The sequence below is a fragment of the Lynx canadensis genome, chromosome C1 (assembly GCF_007474595.2).
Source record: "Lynx canadensis isolate LIC74 chromosome C1, mLynCan4.pri.v2, whole genome shotgun sequence".
NCBI lineage: Eukaryota > Metazoa > Chordata > Mammalia > Carnivora > Felidae > Lynx > Lynx canadensis.
In genome coordinates this window covers 125,534,813-125,557,395 of record NC_044310.1, presented here as the reverse complement: position 1 = coordinate 125,557,395, position 22,583 = coordinate 125,534,813, and the positions used below count along the sequence as shown (strand labels likewise).

General features: G+C 42.8%; 1 protein-coding gene across 1 annotated transcript in view; it reads left to right on the top strand.

The window, feature by feature from the left end:
• The window catches only part of TMEM163 (transmembrane protein 163), a 239,318-nt gene that overhangs the window by 206,533 nt on the left and 10,202 nt on the right, over window positions 1-22,583 (top strand). The window contains exon 6 of the mRNA XM_030326471.1: window positions 21,959-22,070. Coding sequence (XP_030182331.1) covers window positions 21,959-22,070 — 112 coding nt within the window. The remainder of the gene's footprint in view (window positions 1-21,958; window positions 22,071-22,583) is intronic.

Below are 22,583 nucleotides of genomic sequence, written 5' to 3'. Positions count from 1 at the left end.
TATTCCTGATTTTTTTCCCCCTGCTGCCTCAAACATTTTTATAGTTTATAGTTTTGGAACAATTTTCAAAATTCGTTTTTCTAGAAAATTCCCCATTTTATCTAGACTTTCAAATTTATTGCATTGAATTTGCTCATATTATTTGCAAAAGATTTTTTTAAAAACCTTAAATCCATCTGTACTTATGTGCCTTATTTTATTGCTAATGTTTATTTGTGCTGTTGCTTTTTGTTTTTTAAGCCAGCTTACCAAAAGTTTATTCATCTTTTTAGAAAACCTGCATTTGATTTCATGGATCACGCTGATTTGCTTTCTACTTCATTAAGCTCTCATCTTTAGTAGTTCCTGCTATTTTGTTCACACTTGGTTTTTGGGGGCGGGTAAGTAAGTTTTATGTTTTTTATTTTTCCTTTTTAATTTTTGCTGTTGGCGTTTCATTTTCCCCCGTTTTGTTTTCAGACTAAGAGAGGGACAAAATAGACATTTATGGAAGGTGCAGCAAAAACACTTTGCACAGAAGTGTGTTCTGCACATTGTATCTTTTAGGCGCTGGGCAAGTTTTAGATTCTGACCTCACCTACACTCTGCCAGATAAGGACCTCTGATGGACCCCTGATATATATATTATATATTACATATTACATATTATATATTATATATTATGCATTATGCATTATGTATTATATATTATGTATTATATAATATGTATATTAAAGCTTTTGTTTCTTTTTGAGAGACAGCGAGGGTAGGAGAGGGGCAGAGAGAGAGAGAATCCCAAGCAGGCTCAGTGCTGTTAGTGTAGAGCCTGATGTGGGACTCGAACTCACAAACCACGAAATAACGACCTGAGCCAAAATCAAGAATCAGATGCTTAACCGATTGAGCCACCCAGGTGTCCTGAAGGCCTGATATTTATACATGTGAAAAACAATTCAGATTCTCTGGTGACTGAACCACAGTGAGAGCTCTTAGGGTAACTGAATAACAGAGCAGGGCAGGAGTGTAAGTGTGTTACCCAGTGTGATGTCAGGTTTCCGTGTTGAACATCGTGTACAGCTGCTAGGCTGTAGTCTCCAGTTATTCAGTCAAACACTACTCAGGTGTTGCTGGGAAGGAATTTCATGGAAGTGATTAATGTCTGTAATCAGTTGACTTTAAGTAAAGGAGATGATCCTCAGTAATCTGGGTGGGCTTGATGCAGTCAGTTGAAAGACTTTAAGAGCAGAGAGGAGGCTTCCCTGAGGAAGAAGCAACTCTTCCTGTGGAGAGCAGCTTCAGCTGGTGCCTGTGTTCCAGCCTGCCCTTCTGGCCAGTTGGCCCCCTGGATCTTGGACTTGCCTTGCCTGTCCCCACAGTCATACAAGTCATCTCCTTGCAGTACATCTCTTAATATGGGTACCCTGCTGGTTCTCTTTCTCTGACTAATATACTCACAAATTACTGCCCTGAAGTATTTTCTTTATATTGAGTTTTGATTTTTATCCAAGTAGTGCATGTTTATAATTTAAATTACCATTTATTCTACAAGAGTCATTAAAAAAAAATCACCCCCTTTCTAGAAGCAGCCATTTATAACTTTCAATCTCCACTTCTCTAAGCAGCATGCATATGTTGCTACTTTTTGCTTTGTCATTTACAGGCATGCTTTCTTGACTTCTTACTCTGGTGGGCTCTTTAAGCATCCCTCATTACCTCCCAGTGTATTTGCATTGGCATTTTGATTAGATCAACACTCCATATTATTATGAGGATTGTAAATATTATTTGTAGTTGAGCCTACCTGGCTTTACTTTTTTCTTTTATTTTTTTCTTTCTTGCATTACACTGTGTGTTCCCTGATGCTAGCAAATGACATGTAATATAAATTACACACACACACACACACACACATATGTGCACATTCTAGGTCAGCTCCACAGTTGTTATCTTGGGATCTCATTCACTGTAATCCTGGGTTGTAGCTTACTGGATCCCATGTTGTTGTCTTTCATGGCATGTTCCACTGTTGGGGAGGAGCTTATCCTTAAGTAGCTTTCTAAGAACAGATAGAAGGAAGGCAACATTTTTTGAGACTTAAAATGTCTGAAACTGTTGCTGTTCTAGCCTCACACTATTTGGTAGGTTCCCTGGATGGAAGTGAGTTTCTGAAGCTCCACTGTCTTCTAGTATTTCTAGTGTTGCTTTTTAGAAATTTAATGCTATTTAATAACCTGCTTTTGTTGTTGTTTTTGTTGTTTAAAGCCCTTTGGTCCCTCTAGAAGGCAAGATCTTCCATTCGTCCTCAGTGTTCTGGCTTTCCCAAAGGCTGACTATCTGATTATATTTAAGAAAAATGTATTTATGATTGTATGGGGGTGAGACTTCTCAAATATGATCTTAATGCTAGAGCGGGAGATTTTAACCTAGTTGTTGGGTTCATGGATGGTATTTAGAGGATCCATGAACTTTGGTTGGGAAGAAATCATGTCTTCTTTTGCATTTACCCTTTATCTGAAATTTAGCCTTTTCTTCCATCATAAAATTAGGCAATAAACCACAGCTGGTAATATTAGAGTCCTTGTAACTTTGTCACCAATGAAAATCAGATCTTGTTTGTCTAAGACTAGTTTTGGCAGATATCTCAAAATATTTTTTGTGCTTATCACAAAATAACTGTTCTTAATTGATCTGCTTTTATATTTTGCGATTTAATACATTAATTTAGAAGCACCTATTAAAGCACAGTTTTTTATATCCTACTAGATGTATGCTACTATAATTTGTTTCTAAGTCTACATATTTTATTATTTTATTCTATGCACTTAAAGTCATTTTCTCTATTCTGTGGGTTACTCAACTTTGTGGGGTAGTAGGTAAATTACCTTAACATCTCTTTTCAATGCAGTAATAACCCCTGCCTCCAGCGGAACCTGGCGTGCCCAGTGTGAAGAGCCTTTGTTTTGCTCTCTGCAGTGCATATGCTTTATTGCCTGTTGGGGAACTGTACCAACACACTCAGCAGTGGGGGAGGGGGCCCAGGCCTCTTAGGGACATTGTCAGTTAATCTCACCCCCCCACCCCCACCTTTTAGTCCTACCTCTTTCACTGCTGTTGCAGTAGCACCTAGTGGCATTGATTCCTGAGCTTTCAGGAGTTCTGATATGTTCTCGCCCTTACCGCCTACTCTAAGATTCCACCATTTTTTGCACCTTCTGGCAGGTACAACTCTTTTGTCTACTTTCCCAACTGACATAGTTTTGTGGCTATTGTCCTTGGGGTTTATGCTTAAAAAAAAAAAAAGAAAAGAAAAAAAGAAAAAAGAAAAGAAAAATCCCTGTGCTTCCATTTAGTAGTTCTTGGAAAACCTGTATGTTTGTGACTATTTCAGTATCTTCAGGTGGAATCTCTTCTGATTTTTAAGGCATTGTCAATGTTCTTAGCATTGTGAATTGTTTGCTCTTTTCCTTTTATTTCATCAACCTTGAAAGTCAGGGCCATCAGGCAACTTTAGAGGAAGACTGTCCTATATATCTACGTGTAGTAGAATTTAGGTCAGACAGCTAGGGGTTTGAATACCTTCTGTATTACTGACCAGCTGTGTGACGCGACCCTAGGCGGGTTACTTAGCCTTTTTGTTTGTAGTCATAATTTCTACATAGCAGGAATCTTGAAATGTTTATGTTTAAAATGAGATTAAATTGTCTATTAAGGCTTTGGAAAAAAGCCTTGTCTGTAATGGGCATTAATAGTAGTATGGCTTGCATTGTTAGGATTGTTACATAAGGAAATCTCTAGTTTGATATAGGGGTATTGGCATGTTATTCATACCAACAAAGGTAGAAAAGCAGGCAGCCAGAAGATCGTGCTTCCTTTGTGAAACAGAGCTGTTCAAACGCAGCAGTAGCTCTGTGTCATGAGGGGTTAGCTGACGCGTTTTCATGCTTTGTTCAGGTTTTAGGGACCCCCAGAGGGATCACTTCCTTTAAATGTCCCATGGTTACAGGGGGAGAAAGTGTGTGATTGCCTCCAGAATGGCTCATCTCCAATTCTGTGGCAGTCAGCATTCAGGGGTTAGGATGCTTGCTCCCCGTGAGCCTGGCTTTCCTATCTTGCATCAGAAAACAGCAATCAGACTGCCGCCTCGTGTGACAGAAGCCAGGCTGCCTCTTGGCATGGCAGCCAAGCACTTGAAAGTGCCCCCCTTGTCCCTGACGCAGTCACAGTGCCTCGGCTGACGCCATCTTGTCCTCCTCTGAAGCACCTCGTGACCCTGGCAGTGTCAGCTCTGTGGTGCCCATGGAGCTGGGCATCTGTTCCCTTCACACGACTGCAGGTCCTCCACTGTCAGGGTGGCCAATCTGGCCAGAAATCCCAAGGGACTGGGATCCCAAGCCCCACCAGTGGCCCAGGTCCAGTGGCTGCACAACCTTTGTTTGCATGAGTGTGTGAACACCAACTCTTGACCGCCTGACGTCAAAGTGGTCTGATGCTAATTTAAAAATTGTGAAGTCATTTAATGTGAATCCGTGGCAATTTGTCAATATAATTTAATAACTGGGGGGAAATTGAGGGCTCATGCTTGGTGTAATTTCCTCCACATCTGCCATTTTTCTCATTGGCTGGGGAAGGGGGGTGTGATGAAAAGATCTGAGGATGAGAGTGACTTTTAATTTCACCTGGGGCCATAAATCGATACACATTTATTATTCAGCCAGCACTAGCATTTCCCTGGATAATTCTGTAACACATGTAGTGTCAGGATGATTTGAAATTTGTCCTCATTAGGAAAGCAAAGGACGCCTTTTTTTTGCAAGCATAAGCAAGCGAGCCTCCCTATCCCCCCACGTGCTGTCACACATCTTATGAAAAGGGAAAGTGTTGTTCTTGGGGGAAAGGGCAAGTTGGATTTTCAGACACAGCCCCTGTCTGATGTTAGTGGCCACAGTTCACTGTGACCTCAAATTGCAACTGCTGATGTCAACAATGATAAGGAATAAGCTTAAAGTAGGAGGTGACAAGTGAAACTGCAAAAAAAAAAAAAAATCATTTGTACGAAAGGTTTTCCTGTGAGCAGCACCATGAATAAAATTGCTTTGAGATGAGGCTGTATGGAAAGATGGGGGTGGTTGCAGGAAGGATGCAGAAACTCAGTGCTATGGTGTTAGAAACTGCCTCTGGCTGCTGATCAGCCAGAGACACGGGTTGTCCATTTTATGTGATGGTGTGAATCAGTCACAAGAGGACTATGGCTGGCAGGTGTTCGCTTACCTCTGTTTTGGGGCAAGGGTTACTGGTGGGAGTGATGGGCAGTGTGGTAGCGTGTCTTGCTGCAGTGACAAAATATCATAGATGGGGTGATTTGACCAGTAAACCTTTATTTCTCCCAACTCTGGATGCAGGCAAGTCTGAGATTGAGCTGCCAGCAGATGTGGTGTCTGGTGAGAGGCACTCTTCCTGGCTTACAGATGGCTGCCTTTTTTTTTTTAAATGTTTTATTTATTTTTGAGAGAGAGACAGAGTGCGAGTGGGGGAGGGGCAGAGAAAGAGGGAGACACAGAATCTGAAGCAGGCTCTAGGCTCTGAGCTGTCAGCATAGAGCCTGACACGGGGCTTGAACTCGCAAATTGTGAGATTATGATCTGAGCTAAAATCGGACACTTAGATGACTGAGCCACCCAGGTACCCCTGGCTTTTTTTTTTTAAAGTTTATTTTATTTATTTTGGGGGGGGGGTGAGGGAAGAAGAGAGAGGAAGGGCAGAGAGAGGGAGAGAGAATCTCAAGCAGGCTTTGCACTGTCAGTGTGTAGTCCAATGAGGGGCTTGAACTCATGAACCATGAGATCGTGACCTGAGCCGAAGTTGGAAGCTGAACCCACTGGGCCCCCTAGGTGCCCTCAGATGGCTCCCTTCTTGCTGTTGTCCTCACATGACAGAGAGTGAGATCCTTGTGAGGACATTAATCCCATTCGTGAGGATGCCACCCTCTTGACCCAGTTACCTCTTAAAGGCCCCACTCCTCAATGCCATCACAGTGTGGATTAGGGCTACAACAGATGATTTGGGGTGGGGGGGGACACGTCTCTAGCAGGGAGAGCAGGTGGAGGTGTGTGAGCCTAGCAAGTCAAAGGGGTTAGAAGGTTTCCCTGAGACAGCCTGACAGCCAAGACCTTGGTCAATGACTAGGCTGGACTTTTTAGAGGCTGCTGGGAGAGATTGTTCTAGCAGCTTGTCCACTGGAGTTCATTTCACCCTGGTATTTTGACCTGTAGGTACAGCTCTCGACAGCAGGTGGTCTCCTGTGTTAGGTGTGGGGACCAGACCCCACCAGCTTCCTTCCTGTTTCTTCACCTGTTCCGTACATTGTCAACCCCCCATCTCCTTAGGGAAGCTGACTAGAAAAACCTGGTGTCAACAGGAGGTGTTTAGATTGAATTATAAAAAAGCCTTTCATGTGGAGGGCTGTGAAACTAATCACTAGAGTAAGACACAATGACAATACAGAACACACTTGGTGCCTGCAGCACATGGCTACATCTCAACCACATTATATTGACAAGAAAGAAGCCAGACAGAACAATACATACAGTGTGGTTTCGTTTATGTAAAATCCAGAAAATAGACGAAATTACTCTCAGGTGATTGTAGTCAGAAAGTGGTCGCAGGGGGTGGAGAAGGGGACACATAGGAATCTTCTATGGTAATGGAAATGTTCTATATTTTGTTTTGTGAGTGGTTAAATGGGTGTTACTATTGACATAATGCGTCAAATCAAATGTCTAAAAGCTGCGCCTTTTATTGTATGTTAATTACACCTCAATAAAAAGGTATATCATATTTAAAACAAACAAAACTAATCCCTAGATGCCCCTTTGAGGCTGGGTGTTAGTCAGCTGTGATGAATGTTAGCTCTGTGTTTGTTTGCTGAACTCAAGGCTGATTGCCTTGCCTAACTGCTTCCTTTGACCATTTGCCAGGTCGTAATGTTTATCGGCACCTCTCCTGCACTTGTCTCGACCACCTCCTAGCCTAGCTTTATCCCAGTTCAGAGACAATAACCTGCTTGTTTCCAAATCAGTACTATCCAAGAAAGCTTTCTGTGATGATGGAAATGTTCTAAATCTGCACTCTCCAACATGATAACCAAGAGCCATATGTGGCTACTGAGCATTTGAAATGTGGCTAGTCAAATGAGGAACTGAGTTTTCACTTTTGTTACTTATAAATTTAAATGGCCACACATATGTTTAAATATGAAAAATACTATTTTTAAAAAAAAGATCAGGGGATGGGGAGGGATCACCTCACTGAGCAGGTGATATTTGAGCACAAGTATGATGCAAGTGAGGGAATGAGGGAGCGCAGCGTGAGCGCAAGTCCTGAGGTAGGAGCATGTTCCATGTGCTAGAGAAGAAGGGCAGAGACTGGAGCAAAGTGAGAAAAGGGGAGAGTGGTAAAGGTGAGGGCAGAGGAGTCCGCTTCATCCACTTGGTTTGGTTCAGTTTGGCTGGCTGGGAAGAGGTGGAAAAGATCTTCCTCTTATCAGTGCACATCAGGTCGTAGTGGCTCTCATCTGCCAGGTCAGCAGGCAGTGTAAGGCAGTGCAGGGTCCCTGTGTTCTCCTAGAGAAGAGCTACCCAAAGTCCAGATCCGGCAGACCAAGTTCTCCTGAGCTGATATGTGATAACTATCACACATCTGACAAAGGTCCTCCCCCAGATCAGGATTTATTGCCTCCCCTAATTGCCTTTGAATCCTAAAACTAATCCTGTGGCTTTCACCACATTCCAACCTGGGCTTAGAGAATTAGAAGGGGTTTGGTAGTGTCAGGCTGCCCCAGGAGAGGTGGAGCATGGCTGGGAACACTGAGCTCTGCTACTATTTCTCTGATGTCTTTGGGGGGAATCACCTGCTCTTTCCTAGCCTCAGTTTTCCCATCTGCAGCCCAGATCAAATGGTCTTTAAGTCCTCTTCCAGCTTTAATGCTCTTTCATTTTAAGAGTATGTTATACCGTGTGCTCTCCCTTGTCGGGTGGTGGTCCAGATTTGGGGGGTTGGCTGTGGTGATGCTGGGGTGTGTCTCAATGACTCAGTCTCTTAGATAAGATGGGATTAGTCTTGGTGTAGACTAATGAGTGGGGTGGAAAGCTTTTTGTATCACTGAAGTCTGTCAGATTCTTTGAATTCATCCTGAAGAGATTTATTCCATTGAGTTAAAGCATTGCTTTTCACATTTGGACATCAAGGAAGTAGGAAAATTACAGAGGCATTACTAGCTCTTGGAAAAACTATCTATTTATTTATTCTAATAGGCCGATGGACTATTGGCCTTTGTCACATGTGGTCTGAAAGACAGAGTCTGTGTTGAAAGCAGGCTAAGGTAGCTTCTGCTAAGCTGTCCTGAAGTTTGGGTTGGGAGATCATGGGCAAGAGGAGCTCAGCAACGGTGGTGATGGGCATGGGGAGTGTTCTTGCCATCAAGCCTCTATGTCCCACAGTCCTGGCTGGCAGGGAACAGAGGGATATGTTCAGGTCCATCCCATGTCTGTCTGATATCTTGGAGCGTGAGTGTGAGGGTCAGGCCTTCCAGAATTTCAGCCTTGTTCTCACCGACATCCTGCTTCCCTCCAACAGTCCAGGTAAACAGCTGGTGCTCAAGAACACTCCCTGAGTGGTACATCTTCCCACTCCAAGGTACATCCCAGCATCCTGTTTGACCATTAGAGAACCAGTCAGCCTAGCCTCTTTATGCATCCCCTCCACCCCCAAAATGCCTTTCCTAAGTTAGGTTTTTAACACCACGCTCTTGGCTTTCCCTGAGGGTTAAGATGCAGTGGCTATGTGGATAAACATTTCTGTGTCTTCCATAAAATGGCTTGTACAAGACTGCTGATTATGATTTTGACATCCCTCTGTATACTACAGTATGTTTTTAAGAATTTTTAATTGAATGGGAGCGCCTGGGTGGCTCAGTCGGTTAAGCACCCGACTTCAGTTCAGGTCATGATCTCACGGTCCGTGAGTTCTAGCCCCATGTTGGGCTCTGTGCTGTCAATTCCGAGCCTGGACCCTGCTTCAGATTCTGCATCTCCCTCTCTCTCTGCCCCTCCCCTGCTCACGCTCTGTCTCTCTCTATCAAAAAATGAATAAACGTTAAAAAAACATTTTAAATTTTTAATTGAAGTGTACTCCATATATAATAATTTCAGGTGTACAAAATAGTGATTCAACAATTAAATATATTACAAATGCTCATCACAATAAGTGTAGCTACCATTTGTCATCATACAAAATTATTACGATATTAGTGACTATATTCCATATGCTGGTCTTTTCATTCTTATGACTTATTTATTTTATAACTGGAAGTTTGTACCTCTTAATCCCCTTTACCTATTTGGCCCATTTCTCCCCATCCCTCTCCCCGCTGGCAGCCACCAATTTGTTTTCTGTATTTATGAATTGGTTTCTTTTTGTTATTGTTGGTTTGATCATTTATTTTGTAGATTTCACATGTAAGTGAAATCATATAGTATTTGTATTTCTTTGCCTTATTTCACTTAACATAATGCCCCCCTCTACGTTCATCTGTATAGTTGCAAATGGAACAATTTCATTATTTTTTATGGTTGAGTAATATTCCATTATATTCCAGTATATATACCACCTTCTTTGGCCACCCGTCTGTTGATGGACATTTGTGTTGCTTCCATACCTTGGCTATTGTAAATCGTGCTGAAATAAACATGGGGAGCATGTCTCTTTTTAAGTTAGTGTTTTTGTTTTCTTTGGGTAAATGCCCAGTAGTAGAAGTACTCGATCATATGGTAGTTCTGTTTTTCATCTGGGGTGGGGGGGAACTTCTGTACTATTTTCCATGGTGGCTGCACCAGTTTACATTCCCACCAACAGTGCATGAGGATTCTTTTTCTTTACATCCTCACCTGCATTTACTTTCTTGTGGTTTTGATACTAGTCATTCTGATTGGTCTGGGGTCATATCACAAAAACTTTTTCTTACATTGGAGTAGACACTGAGGTAGATGAGAAAGGATCTCTCCTCTTAGTGAGCTTGTAGGAGGAAGAGACATTGTCGGAAGTAAGTGCAAGGCCGTGTCACGGGACCCATGTGAACCTGGTCCAGAGGGAGGGGCGTGGAGTACAAGTGTTAGTTCTTAGAATGTGAGTTGTCAGGAAACACTTACTAGAGGAGGAAACACTTGAGATAAGTCTATAAAAAGGAGTGTTGACTCATTCAGACAGTGCAAATACATCATTCAGAAATTCATGAGACTGGAAGTCAGACCCTTTGGGCCCATGTTCTACTACTGACCTCTCTAAGCCTCTGATTTAATCTTCATAATAACTGTGCTTTGATCTCTGTCTTTAGACTCACATTATGATAATGAACATTATGTACATTATGATAATCTTCATAAGCTAAATTATGTAAATATTAGTAAGGATCACCTAAAAGGATCCCTGAGATAAATTGCTTTTTAATTTTTTTAATGTTTAAAATTTGTTTAAAGTTTATTTATTTTGAGAGAGACATGGCATGAGCACAGGAGGAGCAGAGAGAAAGAGGGGGAGAGAGAATCCCAAGCAGGCTCCACACTGTCAGTGCAGATCCTGATGCAGGGCTTGAACTCATGAAACCGTGAGATTATGACCCGAGCCGAAATCAAGTCAGATGATCAAGAGACTGAGCCACCCAGATGCCCTGATGAATTGCTTTTTAAAAAAATATAGTTGTATTGAAATATAATGTACATACAGTAAAATTCACCCATAGGATTTGATGGGTTTTGATGCATATAAGTCACAGAACTACCAACACCATGAAAATATAGAATATTTTTGTCATTCCAAAAGTTCCATTATGCATTTCTGAGGTTATTAATTACCCCCTCTCCTTAACCATTGAACTGCTTTCTGTCAGCATAGTTTTCCTTTTCTAGAATGTGATAGAAGTGAAATAATAAATTTAGTCCCTCATGCCTGCTTTCTTTCACTTAGCATAATGCTTTTGCAGTGCAGCCATGTTCTTGCTGAATGTGTTAGTTCACTGCTGACTAGTATGCCATTGTAGGCACACATCCCAGTTTATCCATTCACCATTTGTTGGACATCTGAGTTGCTTTCAGTTTTTTGACACTACGAAAATAGTAGCTAAGGACACTGGTGTACAGGCTTTTGTGTGGACACAAGCTTTTGTTTCTCTTGGTAAATACCAATGAATTTCTGAGTCCTATGGTAAGTCTCCATTTATAAGGAAGGAATGGCCAGTCTGTTTATACAAAGTGATATATATTCCTACCAGCAGCATATGAGAATTCCATTCACCCCACATCTTCACCATTGAGGGTATTACCTCTTTTTAATTTTACTGCTTCTAATGCGTGTGTATGTAGTCATATCTCAGTGCTTTCAATTTACATTTCCGCGTTGACTGATGATCTTGGCTATCTTTTCATGCGCTTATTGGCTAGTCATATATCTTGTTTGATGAAATGTTTATCCATATCTTTTGCTCGTTTAAGAAAAAACTGAGTCATCTGTTTTCTTAGGGAGTTGTAGAAATTCTTAATATATTCTGGATACAAGTCCTTTAACAAATATGTTTGCAAATATTTTTTCCTTCATTTTCTCAATAGTGTCTTTCAAGCAGCAAAAGTTGTTAATATTTTTGGTTAGGTAAAAATATCTCAGTATAGATTTGGTTTTGTTGCTTTTAGGAGTAAGTTTAAGTGTCTTTCATAGGTTTAAAATTAATTGTTGTTTCTAATTGTCCTTTGCCCACTTTTCTGTTAGTTTTTTGGGCTTTTTTTTTTAGAGATTTCTAAGAACTGTTTATATATTAGGGAGGTTAACCCTTTGTGATAATATTTTTTTCCTACTGTGTATTTGTATATAACATATCCCCTGCATATGTTTTACTTTTTATGTAGTAAAGTATATCAATTTTTTGTAGCTTTGAGATGGTTATAAAAGGCTTGCAGCATGACAAGGTCATAAAGAGGCTTGCCAGCATGGACATAATCCAGGTATCATTTACCTTTAATATATTTTTGTCCATGGCTTCTGAGTGAGTAGCTATTTTTTTTTAACCTTTTTGCCCTGATCTTCTATTAATTAAATAAAGATTCAGCTGTGAGAAACCATGGGGCCCACTGCCTTTAACAGTGAAAACTGAATACCTAACCAGGAGAAGGCTATCACCCTGTTTAACAGAGTCCACAGTTCAGTAAAACATGAGAGAGATTGACGAGACCATAGAGGAGACACTCTGGTACATGTTACAGCTGGGAACAAATCCAGGTCCCGCCATTAGCTGAGTGACCCTGAGCAAGTCGTTTAGCCTCTGTGCATCTGTTTCTCCACGTCAGATTCCCACGTGGCTGGGCTATGAGAATTAAATGCGACATGACTGGTATGGCTATGCTTTGAAAGAAGTCAGTGGCGGCACATACCTGCGCGGGTTGCAGTTTCTCATCATTAGCCATATCTGCTCTGGCTTCCTGACCTTTGGGAAGGGATCCTCTCAGAAACTCCTTTTTATATACATTCAGGACTTTCTCAGTCAGCGTGGGAGATGCTGTAACAAAATACCATAGATTTGGGGGCTTGAACAACAGGAATTTATTTCTCATGATTTTGGAGCCTGGAACTCCAAGGTCAAGGTGCCAACAGGAGCAGAGTTTGGTGAGGGATCTCTCCTTAGATGACAAACAGCTTGCCTTCTCACAAGGGGCTCACCTGGCCCTTCCTCAGGGCATGCAGGTAGAGCAAGAGAGATGTCCTCCTCTTTTTAGAAGGGGACAGATCCCATCATGAGGTCCTCATTTTCATGGCCTCATCTAACTCTAATTACCTCCCAAAGGCCTCATCTCACAACCATTGCATTGAAGTTAGGGGCTCAACATACACATTTTGGGGGAACACAGTCCATAACAGGGACTGATGTGTCAAGCAGGCTGATGACTACTTCTCTGTGACATTATGTGGAGAGAGGAGAGCCAGGTGGGCTTGGGTGGGGAAATTACAGAGGATTTCTAGGATGTTGAAAGCTGGTTTTGGGAAAGGGAGTTTGGCAGGTCTATGCTAGCCTAGGTCCTAGGGTTTACTTTTTTCTGAGGCAGAGCAGTGCAGCAGTGGTGAACAAAACCTCCTAGTTCTGGAGGAGGCTTTGAGATGGCCACAATCTCTGTTCTCCCAGACTTTAGGAAAGCGGTTTTTCCTTCAGAGCTGATCCTGGAAGCAGAGGGTGGTTGGTAGAAATAATCCACGGACAGGAAAAGCCTGAGTTTTACATATTGGCTTCTCCGCATTTAAATATAGCATTTACTCTGTGACAGCATTAGTTTGCAGTCTCCTTGGAAGCTTCCTGGGTGTAATCTGAAACCGTCCCCCATAAGTGGAGGGCAGAGACAAACCAAAGAGAGACAGCCCACTCCAGATAGGTAGGTGGCAGGTGTGATAAGCAAGGGGACTTAAAAGGCTTGTCTTGGGCGGCTGCAAGACGAGTAATTTCTGCTTGCCAGAATCTTAAAAGTTTATATAGAGGTTATAACTGCATTCAGTCACATACGTTGTCCAGACAGCCTCAACACCACATTTCTGTCTCAAGGCTGTATCCCTGGAGCACCTTTTAGGAATGGAAGGGTGGGGTGGTGGAGACAAGTGGAACTCACATTCCAAGGACAGAGGAGGGGGTGGGGAACCTCCAAGTGTTCAGGTCCAGTTTACAGGCCAGCTGGTGGTCATGTGTTCTTGATGACCTCCTCCAACATTTCAGCCCTCATGACCGGCTTTTACAATCTTACATGCCCCTGTTCCACCATTCTCTCTGATTGGTCAAGCAAGGGGGCCCATTGGCTTGGAAGTGGCTCATTTGGCAGCTATTTGGCAGATGTCACAGCAACCATGCAGGCATGTGCAAGAGGAAAAACAAGTAAGACAGTGATTCCCATAATCAGGTGACAGCTTTTTCCACCAAGAGCCCCATGATTCAAACAATTTAGTAAGTCCCCTAGGCTGGGGATCACATCACTCGGTATTCACTTGTACCATCATGTGATTTAATAAAGATGACACACTAGCAGACTCATCAGATACGAACAGAGAACCTTCTGTTCAGATAATCGTGCAGTAATAATGTCCAAGGCTATCCAATTTTGGAGGATAGCTTTCTCATTACCGACATTTCAATAAGGACAGGACTTTTGGCTATCATTTAAGGATTGCTGGGTGGCTATAACCTATCCCCAGGCCAGTAGAAGGAACAAAGATGGCAGTCAAATGATTGTACCAGTGGGAAAGAAAAAAATGCCCACCTAGCTTTGAGGATGGGGAGGTTGGCAGCTTTAGAAACTTGACCTGGTGGTGTATGCCCTATGTGTTTGCTGGGGGATGCAGCACTGTCAGGTATGAGGATGATGGATTGGGGGCGAGATGTGACACACCAGACCCCCATCTTTGCCCCTCTTTCAGTGGTGCATGCATCAGGGCAACAGGATCTCGGTGGAGATTAATTCCACCTTACCCCAGGGTTTGAAGTAACTCACCCGCCTTGGCAGACATCGCACTGCAAATTCCAGTAGGTAACTCCTTTTCCCTGACTTGAGAGGGCTTGGTGTTCTCTTGGTGTTGATCCACAGTGAGAGTCAGGGCAGTGGCTCTTTACGGCAGCTTCCATACCTTTATGGTATTGGGGGCCTCGGCAGGGGTCCCTGGTCTGGCATATGGCATTACAGACCCTCCTGATTGCTCATTTAAATGTATTAAGACCTGAGACAGTACTTTAGTCCACCCGGTTGCAGTGGTTTTACTTGTTAGTAATTTAGTCTGCTGCTTTAATACTCTATTTTCCTTTATACCAACCCTGCTACTTATGGGTTATAGGGGAGGTGGAACCTGCATTCAGTGTCATGTTCTTTTGCCTGGTCTTGCTTGTTATGACGTTTGAAATGTGACCCCTCCTGATCACTGTCTGTTCAACAAGGGTGTCCATACATGGTACTTAGCTTTTTAAATCCCCTAAAGGGGCAGCCTGATTTGCACAGTGACATGGGAAAGCTTAGGGCAGGTTCAATGTCTGCCCAAACCAGGGCATATTTAGAACCCTCACTCAGAGGGAGGGGACCCGTTTAATCAATTTGCCACCCTCACCGGTTGAGAGCTGTGGTAGTTGGCCTTGGACTCCTTTGGCAGTTGCCTTGGGTGTTTAGAATACACATGACACGCTGTTACAGCAATATCCAAGTCACTGTGTTTCAAGTGTCGTTTGGCATCCTTGGCAATATGCCATCTCATGACATTGTGTTGGCCACTCTCTATGTACCCAGTGTTCTTTCGGTATCTATTGAAGGGTCCATTTCTGGGGCTCGTTCTGGGATAGGGCATCAGCTTCTTTTTTTTTTTTTCTTTTTTTAAAATTTTTTAGGGCATCAGCTTCTTGATTGTCAGAGGTATCCAATGCCTTATTAGCCAGGATGTAGAAAATAGCAAGGACTGCCTAGGGCTCTTGCAGGCAGACCTAATGCCCCTCCATACATACTGATCCCACAAGGGTCTACTTATGATTCATCCATCCCTTGGTTTCTCACTGTCTAAGCCATAGGTTAATTTCTTTAGGACAGCCCAACTGTCAGTGCCAAGGGTTAATAGCTAGGTTTCACAGATAGCTCTGGGCAGCCAAGTGGCTGTTGCAGTTGATTCCTTCTGGAGAGGCTCCATCTGGAGGAATGCTATACACAGTGCTAGGAGCAATTGCTCTGTGGGGGTATATCAGGGATTGTCCCCTTCCAGATCTGGGACCCAAAATCCTAGGGGCACTTTCTCCTTTGTTGTCTCTGCCACATGTTGTGGTATGACTCATACCTTCTGGAGTCATAGACACATCTTACTCAAATGGTAGCTCTCGATGGGAGATGCCCAGAGCTTTCATCTGTGTCATTAATATCCTTGCCTTCTCAAACATGACTTGCTGCTCTAATCTCCAGTCCCATATGTGCCCTTTCTTTACCAGGTGGCATGAGAGAGAGGGGCACTGTGCCAGGTGGGGAATATAAATCATCTAAAAACTCCAGATCCCTACCAAGGCTTGTATCTTTTTCACACTCCTAGGGGATGAACAGGCTGGTGTCTTATCAGTCACAGCTTCTGAGACAATGAGAATCTTACTTGACCAAACAACTCCTTGAGCCTTATTGCGGCACCTTGGCCTTGAGTTTTCTGTGGGTTCACTGCCCATTTTCCCCCTTGCAGATACTCCAGCGAAGCCTGCACAGTGCCTGCAGCAAAGGCAGTCTTCACATGTTAACGTTAGATCATCAGTGTCATGGGCCTGTTTTACCGATAGGGGGAAAGGAGACACAGGGACAGGTCTTAAGTTACCATCCCATGACATATTGTGGGGCTATGCGGGTAGCCTTGAGGGAGTACTTGAAAAGTTCATTATTGTCCCTTCCACATGAGGGAAAATGGATCTTAGTTATCAGAAACCGTTACTAGTCAGAATCTTTTCTATGAATCTCCTTGACGATGAAGTACTTTTGCAGGAACACTTTTTGTCAAAGCATCAGAATAAAATCTGAAAATGACAAAAGACTTAAAAATGTCCAAGGTTAAAGATTTGAAGAGAATTCATTAAAACATAATTAAGAGAATGTGGTTATTTTTATGACATACATTTTGAAATTATGACTGACAGTGTTTTACCAGGACATACCAGATTTTTAGAAATTTCAAACAAATATGCCTAAAGGAAGTTTAGCAGCATTCATATTTGACAATGCTTCCCAAGAAATTTAACATACCAAATAAGCCTAATTAGTTCAACATCTTCCTTTCATAAGGAGAACATACATCTTTTTTTTTTTTTTTATAAAATTTATTGTCAAATTGGTTTCCATACAACACCCAGTGCTCATCCAAACAGGTGCCCTCCTCAATGCCCATCACCCACTTTCCCCTCCCCGTTTCCCCCCATCAACCCTCAGTTTGTTCTCAGTATTTAAGAGTCTCTTATGGTTTGCCTCCTTCCCTCTCTGTAACTGTTTGTTTCCTCCTTCCCCTCCCTTCCTGGTCTTCTGTTGAGTTTCTCAGGATTTATATAGGTGTGAAAACATGGTATCTGTCTTTCTCTGCCTGACTTATTTCACTTAGCATAACACTCTCCAGTTCCATCCACGTTGCTACAAATGGCCAGATTTCATTCAAGAACATGTATCTTTTGAAATATTCTGGGGACCCTCTGGAATATTCCAAAGTTTTTTCATAGTTAAGATTTCATTGAGAATTTGATTTTGGGGAAGCTTGTAAAAAATACCCAAAGGTTTAAAAACACTTGATTAAATAGGATCACAGGTCACGGTGAAATAATATGTAGTTATCTATTTAACCAAAGTGACAAAGACTTCAAAGGCAAATACAGAAAGTTACACAGTTGTAAAAAACACACTCCCTTTTTGTCAGAAACGCAGTTTTGTTAAGTAATCAAAGACATGATAGAGATAACATGAAGCACAGGAAATTATTTTGACACAACAATCTTTTTTTTTTTTTTCCCTGGATAGATTACTTAAAAGGTAAATAAAAACTTCATAATCTCATCAAAAGAAGACCAATAGTGCAAGAAAACTGTCCTTTTAGCAGATGAAAGAAAACTATGTATTAGTTTTATGTTATTTAGTTCTATGTTATTTAGTTCATGTTTGTTATTAAAGCTTATTTTTCTTGAAGCCAATTAAATAGGGCTCCTTTACAGAATAATTTTGTCAGTACCCTCTGGAGGTATAAAAACAACACACACACATAACATAGATCCATAGACATACATAAACATACAGATATAAATAGAGACCCCATCACTTTCATTCTGAAACCTGATGGAGGCTGATGACTAGATTTGGGACAAAGAAATTCCTCTAGCAGTCTGTACTTAAAAATCCTCTTTCCCCCTTTTCCTCCTCAGTTTCTGTTAGGATTCTTGTGGTTATCTCCTGGGGTGCTTACATTTCAAAGGCAAGATAAGATTTACAACTTAAAGGGACTGAGAAAGAATGCATGTTTTCTCCTAGGAGTGTTTTAATTGCCATTTAAAATTTTCCTTTGTATTAAAGGGTGATGGCATGGGGCTCTTTGGTCTGTTTCCTCACCAGTTACCACCACATCCTCCTCTTCATTCTCCTCACTTTACCAGAGATTCCACAGCTTAGCATCCTAACAAGGCTTTGTCACAAGAGCCTAGATCTTCACTCAAGGTCCTTGCACCCTTCTAGCTTTGCCAAAGGGCATACTAAGGTCTCTGGCTGTTTATCCTGCTCTCCCACCTTGTTGGCCAGCCCTGAAGCCAGCAGAATATCGGACCACTGCATGTCCTTCTCTAACCTCAGCTGTTCCTCCAACTCCAACCTGAACTCCAGCCTCTAGTTGGGCATCAGTGTCCAGCCGAACTGCCCACAGTCGAGGCCAGCACACTGTGGCACCGTTTGTTTCTCTTTGCTCGGTGTCTTTTGTGCGGTTCCTCAGATGAGTGCATTGAAACAACTGGTATTTCTGGGCCACCTCCGCTCTCACATAGTGGTCCACAAGCATCTAATACATGGGCCATCTCTCCCCACATAGAAGTTGATGGCCAATTTAGGATTTACCCTGCAGATGCCTCATTCCTGGCTGGCTCACCAGCTGTTAGTTCACAAGCTCCTCAGGGCTTCCCAGGTGTAATCTGAAACTGGCCCCCATGCATTGAGGGCAGGGAGAGATAGAAGAAAGAGGAAGACCACTTCAGATTGGTAGGTGGCAGGTTTTATTAGCAAGTGAACTTACATATGAGGCTTGTCTTGGGTGGCCACAAGATAAGCAGATCTCCATAAACCTGTACACCAGATCTCAAACGTTTATATATAGAGGTTTTAACTGGGTTCAGACACATACCCCATCCAGACAGCCCCAACACCACATTTCTGTTTCAAGGCTGTATCCTTGGGACAGCTTCTGGCAGTGGGGAAGGCAAGTGGAATTCACATTCTAAGGACAGAGTGGGGGGTGGGGAGCTTCCAGTTGCCCGGTCCAGCTTGCAGGTCACCTGGCAGTACGTCTTCTTGATGACCTTCTTCAGCAGCCAGGCACCGTTTTAAGCACTTTGAAGCATCCTTCTGAAGTAGTATTTCGGGTTCAATCGGAGAACTGGAACCACTCTGAATAGTACAGAATAGGGTTTTATTGCAGGGATGAGACTTTGCAGGGTGGTTGGGGGCTGCAGAAAAAGCATCTGTCAGGCTGTTGTCCTTGAAGTCAGCAGGGCTGCCTGGAAGGAAGGAAATGTGGGTGTAGAGCAAAGCAGAGCAAGGACAACTGGTACTGGAAGATGGACTGGAACTGCATTTGACCCCTACTGGCCTAGCCTCAGAGACATGGGTGATCTGTAGCAGAAACTTTGACAAGCCACTGTGGGTCCCACTAATAGTTTTTCCTCTATTTATTTACATTTCATTGTGCATACTTTTTTTCTGGGTAACAAGTTCCCTACGTTTCTTTTACAGCAATGCTTAGCATAGTTTGGGGCTCGTCATTAGCACTTAGTGTGGCTGTTTGGTGGAATCAGTTACTGCATGGATAATGTGCTTGGGCCCTTTAACACCAATTGCTACCTTTTATTGCACATTATCTGCTACCCCATGGAAGAGAGAATTGAGATTTGAGAGTTCGGGCTTGTTTCCCCAGTAAGCAGTGGAGTCCAGATTTGAGCAAAGGTCTGCTGGTGCATCACTGCCCTTCAGCCAAGGCCCTGTTCAGCAGTGAGCCCCCTGGGCTTAGCAGACCCAGGAGAGGACTGCCAAAGCCATAGTGGCTCTTCTAAAGATGCACCTGGGGGGGCACCCCAGCTCTTTGGGACTCAGATGGGGTGAATGCAGACTTTCTCTCCTTCTGGGAATTTAGAGATGAGGGCTTTGTCAACAGAGAGATTGAATGGAATCAGAAAGGCTTCAGATATGAGGAGAACAAAGTGAGAATTCAGCCTCTGAATTTGGGGTCTCAGTGTGCTTGACTGTGTCATTCTCCCAACTTAGGCTTTCTGAAGCCTGTCAGCAGCTGGGTCTACGTTGATATGTGATTCCTTAATCACAGTTGCATTATGTCCTGTGGGTGCCAACACCCATGATTAGAATGAGTCCCTGCACAAAGGGTGATGGGATTTGGAGATCCTTGCCCCACCCTTATCCTCATCCCCTGTTGACCCTGCTTTGTCACCTCATCCACAGCAGGGACTTGGGATCTGCCAAGAGGCTAAGTTTGATAATTTGAGGAGGTAAAATAATAATAATTCAGTGAGGTGATTATTTTAAAGAAATTTAAAATTTGAAATAACTTTAGATATATAGAAGAGTCACAAAGATATTACAGAGAGTTCCTGTATACCCTTCATCCAGCCTCCCTGGAGGTTAATATCTCACATAGATTACTAGGGCACATTTGCCCAAACTATGATATTACCGAAACTGTTAACAAAATTCCAGGCTCCATTCCATTTTCCCCAGCTTTTCCACTTAATATCCTTTTTCTTTTCAGGGATCCCATCCAGGATGCCATGTTGGATTTAGTCCTCCTTCTCTCCCTAGTCTCCAATTAGTTTCTCTCGGTTGTTCTTTGTCTTTCAAGACCTTGACATGTGTGAAGAGTACTGGTCAGGCATTTTGTAGACTGTCCCTCAGTTTGTTTGGTGTTTTTCAAGATTCAGCTGAGGTTATGGATTTTTGGGTAGAACACCAAGACGTGTTCTCATCATGTCACATCAGGAAGTACATGGTATTGGCATAACTTATTAATGGGTTTATTAATGCCAGGCTTCTCCACTGAAAGGTTACTATTTTCCCCTTTTCATGCCCTATTTGTTAGATACCCATCATGAGCCCAGCCCACACTCAGGGAGGAGGGAATTAAGCTGCACCTCCCAGAAGTATTCACAAAGGATCTGGGCACCTAAGTTAAAATCAACCACTGTCGATTAGTATTGTGGGGGAGATGCTTTCATGCCTTGCAGATATCATGTTTCCAGGGAGGTGACTTTTCAAATGACTTTATTTAGTTTCAAAACTGGGAAAACAGGCTGTCTTCCTTCTTCCCAGCTTTCTGTTGCTAGGTTAGTGAATTTAGATAATAAGATGCTTAAGGAATCCTATTTCTTTGTGTATATGTAATGCTTTATCACATTTCTGCTGGAAGTTGCATTTTAATATTGGAGAGAGTCTGGAGGCTGAGTCTCATGGCAGTGACGCATGGGAGCTCCAGGCTGAGGAGCTCGGTGGACCGTAATGTCATGAGATAGTGGTGCCTGCCTTTGTGTGTGTGACTCATTCATTTGCTTGCAAAGCGAAGGTAAAAACTTATAGGAAGTGCTAAGATAACGTCAATAGCAGACTATATTTTTAGATGCCTTTTCCCCACCTTGACGGCTATATTTGAGCTTCTAATTGCATTGTGTGAATGTAAGGCTAAAACATGGTTCTAGGTAGCTTCAGCCATAATTGACCCTGTGGCCAATTCAGTTGGCTCTGTGTTGAAGTGTTCTTAGTCCAGTGGTGTACTTACATGTTTCCCTATTCTCCAGCTGCTTTTTGAATTATTTGTGAAAAACCCCACATAGCGCATGCTGATTTTCGCATTTTGACCAATTCTGTTATTGATCAGTGATTGCCAAACACTTTGGCAGAATAACATGAAGGGGAATATCCTGAAGGAAAAGAAATACTTAATGTCTAAGGAAATATAAATCTGGATTGTTTTTGATCATCTTTTCCAATTCCCAGTGACACAGGTAACTGAGGTATGAGAATAAGCAACATACTCCCACCTGGTGGCAGCATACTCACCTGATTATTTGTTCTGGGAACAAAGCTGATCTTTAAGGCAAGTGGTTTGCAGATAATCTGCTCTAGCAGGAGGTGAACTGTTGAAATCTGGAACTTTTCTCTTCTAGGATGACTTCCTATTCAGCGTCTCCATTTTAAGTGGGATCCTTTGCAGCATCTTGGCTGTGTTGAAGTTTATGCTGGGGAAGGTTCTGACCAGCAGAGCACTCATAACAGATGGTGAGTAAGGCCAGTGTACCTGATTTCTTGGGGCTGAGCTCCCAGTGAGGGAAGATACTATTCAGTTGCTTGTCCTGTACAAGAGCTCAACAATTTGGAATCTATTCCTCACCATCCTCCCCTCCCCAGGCTGTTTAATGACTCTCAGAGTTCCCATATTAGGGCAGATATCTGGTACCCTGGGAATTTAATAAACTTCATGAGTCACCTCCACTCGGACTTCTTAACAGGGTAGATTGGGGCTTGCCAGTCTGTGGTGTTTGTTAAAAATACAGATTCCAGAGCCAGACCCCAGGAAGTCATAATTACACCAGCGCCCCAGCCCGTTCAATGCACACTGAGATTTGGTGCTGCCTCCATGGCCAGTCCAAGGGGCCAGGATCCCACGTCACACCAGGGAAGATGGACCCTGTCGTGTCTAGCGCTCCTACATGACATTTTGACCACCAGCTTTCCAGTCTTTCCCAAGTGCCACTTCCTTCAGGGCCTGGTGTTTGCTTCTGGACTTGGAAT